Source organism: Triticum aestivum, chromosome 6D (genome assembly GCF_018294505.1).
Source record: "Triticum aestivum cultivar Chinese Spring chromosome 6D, IWGSC CS RefSeq v2.1, whole genome shotgun sequence".
Taxonomy (NCBI): Eukaryota; Viridiplantae; Streptophyta; class Magnoliopsida; order Poales; family Poaceae; genus Triticum; species Triticum aestivum.
The window spans coordinates 483,182,214-483,194,386 of record NC_057811.1 but is presented as its reverse complement, the minus strand read 5'-3'; the positions used below and the strand labels follow the sequence as shown (position 1 = coordinate 483,194,386).

The following is a 12,173-nucleotide window of genomic DNA, read 5'->3' as shown; positions in this document are numbered from 1 at the left end:
CTCTCCCATGAAAAGGATAAAAGATGACGTGGAAATATGGGACATAACAAACACATGTATTGACCAATCCTGCAAAGATTTTACATAGAAATCCAACGCCAATTCCAAACTTCCATACCGTAAAAAAAACTCCATCTGTTCCAAAATAAGTGACTCGGCTTTATACTAACTTTGTACTGAAGTTAGTACAAAATCGAGTCACTTATTTTAGGACGGAGGGAGTATATGGCAGTATATAGTTCTTTGTTCGTAGCAACTAGTTTCAGTTGCGCCGAGCGGAAGAGAAGGGCAAACGAACAAAACAATTCCGTATGATGCAAATGGCATTTTGCAATTCTATTGCAACGGCATCACCAGAATTGCCAAATGGAGTTCCAGCATGAAGTTGCCTTACTATGTTAGTAGCAACCAGCTTCAGTTCCAAATCAAAATAAATAAAAGAAGGATGATGAGGACGCGGAGTTTCTGCACCCGAGCTCAAATGAGCTCGGGTGAACAGTAAAATCAAAACTAAATAAAAAAATCAAAAAATCCAATTTTTTTTGGGAGAAACATTGACAAAAGTTCTAAGTGCTTGCAAAAATTCGTCATGAAATCACATTCCTAGAAGGCATGGCAAAAAAAAAAACAATACTCTGAAAAAGCTACTTTCAAAAGCATTTTGAAGCACTGAATTTTTTTTTGCCATGCCTTACAGGAATATGATTTCATGATGAATTTTTGCAGGCACTTAGAACTTTTGTCAATGTTTCTCTCAAAAAAAATTAGAATTTTTAGAATTTTTTCGATTTTACTGTTCACCGAGCTCAAATGAGCTCGGGAGCAGAAAGGCACTTTCGGGATGATGACAAATAGAGCAGCAGTTGCAATTGCCAATTGAGTGCCACATGTATCACAAACCAAGAAGAATAAGAAGAAAAGGTCTCTCCAGCTCAATAAATACCTCCACCAGCACCAGCCATTTTCCTGCACTTCACAGGCTCTCATCATCTACCATCCCTCCAAAAACATCACTTGCATAGTTGCATGCAACCCAACAAAAAATCTGACTAGGAAATGTCAAGTGAGAAGGACATGGGGGAGCCAAAGCACTTTGCAGAAACAACCCCAACACTGTCCTTGTGATCTCCAACCAGGGGCCCAAGCACAATAATCAAGCATCCACAGGGGCTTTTATGCAAACATCACATGCTTTATTATTCCACAAAGTCCAATACTAGTCCTTGGGGAATTGGCACAAGGAGAGAGAAAGTAACAGAGAGAGGTAGAGAGAGAGAGGGGGGGAGAGGGTGGGAGAGGAGACCCTGACCAATGCCAAGAACAAGAAGAGATCAGTGAGAAGGGCAGGCGAAAATCCCCACCGGGCGAGAGGAGAGGAGACGAGACCAGCTCCGGCCTCCTCCAAGAACAAGAACAAGAAGGAATCCCGGAGCACGAGGGAATAAAGCGGCCGGAGACCGGAAAGGCCGAGGAGAAAAAAGGTACCTTTGGTTCGGACCCTCCCGGCCGGCGCAGTGATCATCACGAGCCCGCAGCCGCCTCCAATCCAATCCCCCAAAAGAGCAAAGCAGAGCGAGATTTGCTCGATCTGTGCTTGATTCCTTTCCTTTTCGCTGCTGTTGCGGGGATAGCTTTGTTTTCTTCTTCTTCTTCTTTTAACTGCCGCCGTTGTTGAGAAGCTCTTGATTGACGGAGAAGGGGATGGATCCGGCGCTGCTGGACAACATCATCGCCAGGCTGCTGGAGGTGAAGAGCCTCAAGCCCGGGAAGAACGCGCAGCTGTCCGAGTCGGAGATCAAGCAGCTCTGCGCCGCCTCCAAGGAGATCTTCCTCGCGCAGCCCAACCTCCTGGAGCTCGAGGCCCCCATCAAAATCTGCGGTAATCCCTCCCCTCCCTCGATTCATCCCTCTCTCTCTCCCCGTGCCGGCCGCCCTCGGAATGCCATCTCGGCCGGATCGGTCTCGTTGGTCAACGCGCGGTAGGTGGCTGTGGTTTGCCGTGTTTTTTTCTTCGGGGCCGGGGAGTTCGGTAGAGATTCATCGTCTGCAGTAGCTCTCCTCTAGCGATTTCAGTACTAATTGGGATGAAACTCACTTTGAATCTTTGGTTGTGCACATCCGAAGATGTTCACGGCTGATAGAAAGGCCATGCTCTGTATTGGATGTTGTACTGAGTGCTCCTTGGTGGGTGGTTTGCAAGGTACTCATCCAATTGAATGCGTGCCGAGTGCTTCTTGGTGAGTCATTGCAGCATCAATGGGGTTTATGATGGATTAACCATGCTTGCTAAGTTTTAGGTGCTTCAGAATCTGACAAAAGGCCAGATTTAGTTTGGGTTCTGTTCATAATGGAAAGCTGCCAATGTTTTATTTGATGGGTCCGTTTGGGATTTGATGGTGTTGATTGACTTTTGGAGACCCGTATATTATGAGTGTTGTTTATCATTGTGCACAGTTGTAAAGCAGCATATTTATCCATTCAGGATTTGTTGTTGTTGATTAGCTTTGGAGAACCATAGGTTATATATTTTGTTTATCATTGTGCACAGCTGTAAAGCGGTATATTCATCCATTCAGGATTTGATGTTATTGATTAACTTTGGAGAACATGTTGTTTATCATTATGCACAGTTGTAAAGCAGTATGTTCAAACAAAAGGCTTGCTTTGGTAGTTAACTGTAGGGCTGGAGAATTGGCATCCCTCGCCATGTACAGTATATAAGAGCATCGGATGGTTAGTTGTTCAGCTAGCTTATTGTCAAAGTGTTCGGTTTCAGAATTAAGATGAACAACTGATGATTGGAGTATCCGTTTGCTGACGAAACACAGCTGTTTTAGTTCTCTAAATGTTTTTCTTTCATATTTCTCACTGTTACACTTCAGGCAATGGTTGTGTATATCAGGTCTCTGTGTCATTTTATTTATCTAAAGTTATGGTATATCACTCTATGTCATACATGATACACTGCAATGATACGCAAGGCTTTTGCGTATTCACAGAAAAAACAAACTATATGTCATACTAGATTCTTACAGCAGAACATTTTTGAATAAAAATATATCAACAACTTCTGTAATTTTTTTCCTTCTGAATCTGAGTGTTAATTTAGAGAAGCTTGATCAACTTACCGAAAGCTCCATACTAATGTCAATATTGCATAAATTATTCTGATCAGGTGATGTCCATGGCCAATATTCTGATCTCCTGAGGCTCTTTGAATATGGTGGATATCCTCCTCAGTCGAACTATCTTTTCTTGGGCGATTACGTGGACCGAGGAAAGCAGAGCCTTGAGACAATATGCCTTCTTTTGGCTTATAAGGTCAAGTACCCTGAGAACTTCTTTCTTCTAAGGGGAAACCATGAGTGTGCATCAGTAAACCGCATCTATGGATTCTATGATGAGTGCAAGCGCAGATTCAGTGTGAAACTCTGGAAAACATTTACAGACTGTTTTAACTGCTTACCGGTATCAGCGTTGATAGATGAAAAGATTTTATGTATGCATGGAGGTCTTTCCCCAGAGTTGAACAAGCTGGATCAAATACTCAACCTCAATCGCCCCACGGATGTGCCTGATACTGGGTTACTTTGTGATCTTCTTTGGTCCGATCCTTCGAATGAAGCACAAGGGTGGGCTATGAATGATCGAGGTGTCTCATATACATTTGGACCTGATAAAGTGGCTGAATTTCTTGAGAAGCATGATTTAGACCTCATCTGCCGAGCCCATCAGGTGCACTATGCTCAGAAAACACCCATCACATTATTTTCCATGTCAAGAGTATAAATTGATTAGTTATTTTCTGCATATTGGAATCCAGGTCGTTGAGGATGGCTACGAGTTCTTTGCTGATCGTCAGCTAGTAACAATATTTTCGGCACCTAATTACTGTGGAGAATTCGATAATGCTGGTGCCATGATGAGTGTAGACGAGACGCTGATGTGCTCCTTCCAAATACTCAAACCTGCAAGGAAAATGTTGCCTGGTTCAACTAATAACAAGTCTGGCTTCAAGGTATGCATAACTATCATGGGAACAATTGGTATTTTGCCATATACATATATACGTCACCGTGCTTGCCTGCTGCTTCCCTTAAAATTGCCCCATGCTATATTTACATACTACTCTGTACAAATATATCATTTGGTTGTCTGTTAACCTGCAAAAGATCTGAAGTGAGAACAAAGATATGCTCATGGAGTCATTCACTGCAGAATGTTTCACATATTTTCTGTACAGGATTAGTATAACACTTCTTTGACCACCAGTTGCCAGAACCGCAGATGCACTGTAGATTTTCTTTCTTTCAGTGTATGCGATATGGCGATAGTATCAATGCACTCTTAACTTTTTGGCTGCAATTCCCAGAACACTTGTTTCTGTTTGCCCTATCTCCCATGCACTTGAATGCACTCGGATTCTCATAGTAAGAGTATATTGCTTAATGATACTGCCAACTTGGCTCCAAGTCAACCAAATGTGTTAACTAAGCTTATTTCCCCTCATTGTTATTATATTGACGTAGGCATACATTGACTTGTCACTTGCCGATTACAATTAGTTCTTAGCTCTGACTATTGAAATTCGCCCCTACAACATTCTGACACAGTAATGCTTTATTTACTCCTGGGGAATTTTTAATCTATTGAACTGTCGTCATGTGTAAAGACATGCTGGAGTCAAATTGTATTGGAATACGTGTAAGCATATTGCAATTTCTAGTTCTATGGCAGTGCATGTCATTATCATCGAGGGCATGATGGTGCTAGACATTGACCTCACATGACAGTTCAACCATTATCTGGCGTTATCTACCGCCATTTCTTTCTTACGATGACATTGTGTCTTTGACCTACCTTCTCTTGTTCCCCACTCAGTGTGAGTGGCAGTATCAGAACAAGGATACGATAGCTGGTCCGCTAAAGTGGAGGGGAGGAATAGTTAACTTCCAGCTGATAAATCTGATATACAAATTCCAAGGAAATGAATCTTTATGTGCTTAAATGAAGAACCCATCCATTCATATGAGAACAAGCAACATCCCATGGGAATACATCTATGAACCTGTACTGGACTAGCCTAAATATCATATTAACTGGAAAAAATAATTTTGACATGCCACTAGCTGTATGAAAATAATCCTCAGTTGTAATGGCCATGAGTTCTTTCTTGATGTATGAATGATAATGGGCTCTTTTGATGTATCAGCTAACCTTCAGTTATTGTCGTTTTTTCATGTTTGATTAGTCAATGAGAGGATGGTGACGGTGGCATGGCGATTGGTGAGCAAGCTGTGGTCTCATTTGCGGGCAGGCACGTGCCTACCACGAGCGGCTGCGACTAACCGGCGTTTTCGCCGATGCCTCGAGCCCGGACCGGAACAAGAACGCAGATTGTACAACTCTCTCGTCGATGGACTGTACATCGTTCATGTCGGATTAACACTTGTTGTAATGTATTATTGTTTTTCTACCGCGCGGATCTCTTTATCGTACGAGAGGACGATGTGAATGAAACTGTTGCTCCTCCTTTCCCCCCTCTAAATTCAAAGGATTCAGGCAGGCATATACGCCAATAAAAACTGGTAAGAGTCTTGGGTGCTGGCTGTGGGATCTTGAGAGACAGGGAGAAACATTGCCCGTGGCTCTGAATTCGAGCTTGTTCGAGTCTGCAGTTTGCATTGTTCGAGCTTTGCGCAAGAATCTCGATGCACTCAGCATTTGTTGTAGTTGCTGTTCCATTCAACTGTGTGTCTGAATATACCAGGTATGTTATTGGGTGGTGGCCTTGTGGGAATGTAAGTTTCTCTGTCGGAATCATGACATCTTGATCCTGGTTCGAGTTAATGTTCTCCTCAGAGAACATGTTTTTCTGTTTCGATAACAGGAGATGAGAAGTGGAGATGAAGAGAATATGTCTCTGTTTTGATAAACCGGAGACAAAAAGCGGAGGAATAGGTTCTGTCGAAAAGATTGCAGAATGTACGAACGATTTCTTCGTCAGTCTTTTCTTGCAAAACTGGAGGATGACAAATGCGGAACAAGAAGAATCCGATTCGCCATTGCCACAGGCCTCACTCAGCCAGAGAGGCATGATGCAATGTCGAATTGGAATAGACACATCCACATCACTGGAGGTTGAAGAAACAAGAACGATTTTCTGCTCACATCCAAGACAATTTCAACATCACAAACAACGACAAAAATTCGAGGGCCTCTTTGGTTCACAGAAATTCAGAACACGTTACACATTGGAAATAGGTAAAACATAGGACTGCAAAAAACAACAAATTTAGCTCGAGTCCAGCAGGATTTAGATTATGTTTGATTACACACTAGGAAGAACATGGGGACATTTCGAGAGGCTGGAAACAGTGGAGAATTTCTTACCAAAACGCGGCGCAAATCTTCGTTACCTGCGGGACTGGACTAGATCTCGGTTGGACTCACGTGTCGCATCGCCTTCTCTTCGCGCTCTTTTCGGGTACTTGCTGTTCGATTTAAACCGTGTTTGGTCTGAAACTCTGAATGTGGTTAGAATTTAGTAAATTTTATTCTTCGGAAGGCACCATGGATCAATTTAGTAATGTTTTCTTGAGAGCATATGTTTTTTGTTCAAGGACGATAAATTGACAGAGACCCTGTGATGTGGAAATGGTAACAAGAATGTTTTCTCTGCTCTCACCCAAAGATCCACAATTTCATCAACTCAAACAAGACTCGGAAAAAAATGGGGAAATCGGGGAAACTTTACAGTTATGTCAACTCAGATCCAGAAGGATTAAAATTCTTTGCAGTTTTCTTCGAGAGGTTGGAGTTGATGGAAATGTTCCTACGAAACGTAGTGCCGATCCACAATTTTGGTATGATTTTTTTAGGAAATTGTGTAGGGATTGCAGTTGTCAAAAATCCTCCGAAGCAAATGGGGCCAGCGCCCCTTGCTCTGCTTTAGTGGTTGTTTTCTTGAGAGCATTTCCGCATTTCTTCATCGGTCTTTTTCTTGGGATCGGAATTCAGGAATTGGTTCTTGTCAAAAAAGACGTGGATCGATTTGATCTGTCAAAAAGAGATGACGAAACAATAAATCACTGGTTGGAATTGGTTCTGTCAAAAAGATGTGGATCGATTTGATCTGTACGAAACATTTCTCCATCGGTCTTTTTCTTGCAAGTGAGAGGCAGAGAAATGTTGCACAAGAAGAATCTGATTCGGCGTCGCGACAGGCCTCACTCAAGAGTCAGAAGAGACATGATGCAATGTCAAATGGGATTAGACAAATCCACATCACACAAAGAAGAAGCAGGAACATGTTTTGTACTCACATCCAAGATCCATGTTTCATCAACACAAACAACAATCAATTCACAGGATCCAAAAACACGAAAACAGGGAAAGGGAGATTTGCAATTTAGACCTCATTCGGAACAAAGGAAGGGCATAGAAATTTTAGGGGATAAGATACCTATAGGATCCAGCAGGATTAAAACCATTCGCACCTTCTTTGAGAGGTTGGAGCCAATGGAATTTTTTCTAAGAAATTCTGTAGGGATTACATACAGCTCACATAAACCATCTGAACCAAATGAGGCAAGGGGAAATATCATACGGAAACCAACATTCAGTGGAAACCGGTGAAAACCACGAGAAAACGATGTTTTGAAGTTTCTAAAAAATCTCAAAAAAAATATGGGAGGCTAAGAAGGTGATGTTCTATTGCCATGAAAAATTTCAAGTTTAAACATGTTATGATATGTGAGCTATGAAAAAGACAAAATCAGCATTGAATAGTGCCGAACAGTAATGTCACTATTCATTGCTGAAATTGTCTTTTTATAGCTCGCATCCTGCGATGTGTTTTTACTTGAAATTGCACGTGACAATAGAACATCATCCTCTTAACATCCCACATTTTTTTCAGATTTTTTTGAAACTTTCAAATATGGTTTTCATGAAGTTTTCTTTGAATGTTGGTTTCCGTATGATATTCTCCCCTTGCTCTGTTTCATAGGAACATTTCCATCGGCTCTTGCTATTATCCACAATGAAACATGTGAGTGGAGAATGTCAGGCAGAGTCCATCCACAATGAAACGCGTTTCATTGTGGATTTCATTGTGGATGGACTCTGCCTGACATTCTCCACTCACATGTTTCTGTCAACAAAGCTGAATCTTTTCAGATGTACTCACTTTATAGTGTGGATAGAGAAACAGTTTTGCGTCAACCCTTTTTCTTCTAGCTGTCACAAAGCTGGATGTGTGTAAACTAAATCACAAACCACTCATGTGCACATCAGCAATAAGACGCATCGAAATTCGAGGGCCTCTTTGGCTCATGGAAATTCAGAACACGTCACACATGGAAACAGGTAAAACATAGGATTGCAAAAAAGAATTCAGCTCGAGTCCAGCAGGATTCAGATTATGTTTGAATACAGGCTAGGAAGAACGTGGGGAGACCTTCCGGAGGTTTTCTTACCGACAAGCGGCGCAAATCTTCGTTGCCAGCAGTACTGGACTAGATCTCGGTTTGCATAATTCGAGCATAGTGCAAGAATCTTTGTGCTGTCAATTTAAACTATGTTGGTCTGAAACTCTGAATATGGCTAGAATTTAAGTTTTGTTATCCGGAAGGCACCATGGATTCTGATTCAAGTTAATGTTTTCTCATTCAAGGTCGATAAATGACAGATGAAAAGAGGAGATGACGCATCGGAATAGGTCCTGTCGAAAAGATGGTTAGAGTGGATCGATTTGATCTGTTGAAGGCATTTCTTCATCAGTCTTTTCTTGCAAGCGAGAGGCGGAGAAATGCTGCACAAGACATGCCTCACTCAGAGTCAAAAGAGACATGATTTGTCAAATGGTACTAGACACATCCACATCATTTGAAGAAGCAAGAACGGTTGTTCTACTCTCATCCACGATCCACAATTTCATCGACACAAACAACACATTTTCTAGAAAACTTTGTGTTGCAGGGATTACACTGTCAGAAATCCTGTGAACCAAATGGCAAATGAGGCCAACGCCCCTTGTCGCACTTTTTCAGTGTGGATGGACTCTGCCTGGCATTTTCTACGCACTCGCATGTTTTTGGGAACAAAGCTAAATCTTTTCACAAAAAACATGTGGGTGGAGAAAATGTTTCACAAAGAAAATCTGATTTGGCGATGCGACAGGCCTCGCTCAGAGCCAGAGAGACATGATGCAATTGTCAAATGGGACTAGAAGCATCCTTATCACAGGAAAAGGAAACAAGAATGTTTTATCTGGTCTCATCTAAGATCAACAATTTCATCAGCTCAAACAACAAAGTTGTCGAGGATTTTTTTTCATGGAAAAATTAGTTTGTATTATTCAACCAGGGCTAACAATACCACAGTTACATATAAGTTTAACAAGCCATCTGGCCCGGAACCGATCCAAACAGCTGTTTTAGATTTTTGTCTACCGTACGTATTTTGCCATGAAAATCACTAGCAAGGTCCTGGTTGCGACTAACATGAGTAATACGAACTATTACTCGAGGGACTCTCATCAAGTCTTTGTTTAACAAGACTCCATAAAACGTGGAAATTGGAGAAACATTAAGTTTAAAAGTCAACTCGGATCCAGCAGGTTAAAAACACTCTGCAAATTTCTTCGAGAGGTTGGAGTGGATGGAAATTTTCCTATGAAACATAGCGTAGATCCGTAATTTCCCTATGAAATTCAGGAAATTGTGTAGGGGTTACAGTTGCCAAAAATCCTCTGGACCAAATGAGGCCAGCGCCCCTTGCCCTGTTTCAGTGTGGAATGGACTCTGCATGACATTTCCACTCACATGCTTTTGTCTACAAAGCTGAATCTTTTCAGATGTAGGAGTAGGAGTGTTGCATCAACCTTCTTTTGTTAACAATGACAAAGCTGGATCTGTGTAAACTAAATCACAAACCACTCATGTGCACATCAGCAGTAAGAACCAAGAACAAGAGGACAAAGACGCCAATGGTGATTTATCTGCACACGTCCACATTAGCAGCGGTAGCCCTCATCTGTTGTTAGCATCACACGCATGTGATCGCCACGGCAACATCCAACATCAATCAACTAATCTATCAACAATTCCATGGCATCCACTCAACAATTCTCTGGCAGCAGCCACAACTTGGAGCCGAATCACAGCTCCGGCGAGCAATTGATCGGCCATGGCGCTCGGCGGCAGTTAGGATCTGAGCTCACCTGGGAGCCATGGAGATGGAGATGTCGGTGGGGATGCGGAACTTGTCGGCCCAGTCCTGCGCCTCCAGGAACAGCTTGGACACCTTGGCGGCCACCCACGACATCTCCGGCCGCGCCGCGGGCTCCTTGGACACGCACTGCAGCGCCAGAGTGGTGAGCGCCTCCGCGGCATCGACGGGGAACGAGTCCTTGAGCCGCCGGTCCACCCACTGCCGCATCCCCTCCCCGCCGCCGGACGCCGACGCGGCGGAGGCGCTCTCGATCAGCGACGTGCGCTCGTAGTCCCCGGTCGCCTTGTTGAACTCGTACCGCACCGGCTCCTGCCCGGACACCAGCTCCAGCAGCAGCACGCCCAGCGCGAACACGTCCGACCGCCGCGTCGGCGACCCGCCCGCGGTCAGCTCCGGCGCCATGTACCCGCGCGTGCCCTCGATCCGCCTCCCGCGGCTCCCCGTGCGCCGCTGCCTGGCCTCCTTGTCGCCGGATTCGTCGTCCGGGAGCTCCCCGGCGAGGTCCGCGGACCCGAAGTGCGCGAGCTTGGCACGGAGCAGCGGGCCCTGTCCGCACACGAGGACGGAGGAGGAGGAGAGGCGGTTGTGGACGGTCCCGGCCTGCAGGTGCACGTAGCTGAGCGCGTCGCAGGCGTCGGCGGCGAGCCGGAGCCGCGAGTGCCAGGAGGCGAGCGGCGTGAAGGACGGGTTGTTGGCGCCGCGGAGGAGCGCGGAGAGCGGCGCCGCGCCCGGGACGAGCTCGTACGCGAGGAAGAGGGCGCCGTCGGGGGACGCCGCGGCGCCGTAGAGCCGCGCGATGGCGGCGTGGTGGCAGTGGCCGAGGACCGCGAGCCGCGCCGACACCTCGGCCGGATCCCGCCGCAGCGCGCGGCGGAAGACGGCGGCCGGGTGGCCCCGCAGCGCGCACCGGAACGAGTTGGACGACCCGGGGGCCAGGCGGTGCGCGGGGGAGAAGTTCTTGGTGGCGGCGGCGAGCTCGGCGAAGGTGAGGAGGAGCGGCAGGTCCGGGAGCGAGTCCTTCTTGAGGGCCTCCAGGGAGGAGGCCGCGGAGGAGGAGGAGGTGGAGAGCGCGGCGGAGGAGGTGGAGTAGGAGGTCCGGTGGGTGCCGTTGGTGTTCCCGCGGGGCGAGCGGCGGCCGTGGGTGGTCGGGGTGGTGGCGGAGGAGCGGGCCATGGAGGGAGCGGCGGCGGTGGCCGTGGCGCTCTTGGTCTTGCACATCTGATGCCTGCGGACGCCAACCATCGGCGACCAAAGAGAGAAGCTCGTCGGACTTTCTTGCTTGCCGACCCAATTTGCTGGCGTGATAAAGGTTCCGCCTTTGTTTTTTTTTCTTCGTCTGTCTATCTCGCTCGCTTTACCTCGCCGAGTTGTTGCCTCGAGAGGAGGAAGACGGCTGGTCGACCGGTCAAACGCGAGTCAAACACCCGCTGCATTTTGAATCGTTCTGTATACGAAATATTCTTGTTCAGCTGTTTATCCGTTTTACATTGAGAGTCAAAGGGATGCACAACGGGGTGTAATTTTGTTGGAATGGAAATTTTGTCTTTCACCTCTTGGTCGCCTGTCGTTTGATAACCGTCGACAAACCTAGGGTTCGATGTTTCCTCTCTAATCATGGGGAAGAAATGCTCAACCACCATATTGATCTCGAGATGTAGAGGATGTGTGAGGAGAAATTTGGAGCGGCGAGGAAAAAAGGAGGGGGCAAATCGGATGCGTGACAAGGGATGAAGACGACCTTTTTGTATGTGATGGTGAGCACCAACCAAAATGATAATCCCTCCATAACTCCTTATAAGATGTTTTTAGATTCCATGACAGCGTAAAAAAGTCTTATATTAAGTTACACACATTAGCTAAAAATGTCAGTCGACTGGCTTCGCTTTGGGATCAATCAATTTTGAGTGTTCGCCGGAAGGAAGGAAAGAAGGAGCTCG

The 12,173-nt window shown here is 45.5% G+C and overlaps 2 protein-coding genes across 4 annotated transcripts in view; one reads left to right on the top strand and one right to left on the bottom strand.

Moving 5' to 3' along the window:
• The first annotated feature begins 1,099 nt into the window (after positions 1-1,099).
• On the top strand, positions 1,100-5,605 carry LOC123146203 (serine/threonine-protein phosphatase PP1). Of its 3 annotated transcripts, none has more exons than XM_044565814.1 (5): positions 1,100-1,481; positions 1,680-1,879; positions 3,176-3,735; positions 3,824-4,018; positions 5,252-5,605. In XM_044565814.1, exons 2-5 carry the CDS (start codon positions 1,702-1,704, stop codon positions 5,267-5,269), a joined length of 951 nt encoding a protein of 316 aa, XP_044421749.1. In that variant the 5' UTR covers positions 1,100-1,481; positions 1,680-1,701; the 3' UTR covers positions 5,270-5,605. The 3 variants fall into 3 exon arrangements, with proteins under 3 accessions (XP_044421749.1, XP_044421751.1, XP_044421750.1); XM_044565816.1 differs by lacking the exon at positions 5,252-5,605 and adding an exon at positions 4,882-5,082 and having other exon boundaries at positions 1,217-1,481; XM_044565815.1 differs by having other exon boundaries at positions 1,237-1,481; positions 1,699-1,879.
• A 3,891-nt stretch (positions 5,606-9,496) lies between these two features.
• The window catches only part of LOC123146202 (lysM domain receptor-like kinase 3), a 7,767-nt gene continuing 5,090 nt past the window's right edge, over positions 9,497-12,173 (bottom strand). Inside the window, exon 2 of the mRNA XM_044565813.1 lies at positions 9,497-11,079. Coding sequence (XP_044421748.1) covers positions 10,222-11,079 — 858 coding nt within the window. The 3' untranslated portion in view covers positions 9,497-10,221. The remainder of the gene's footprint in view (positions 11,080-12,173) is intronic.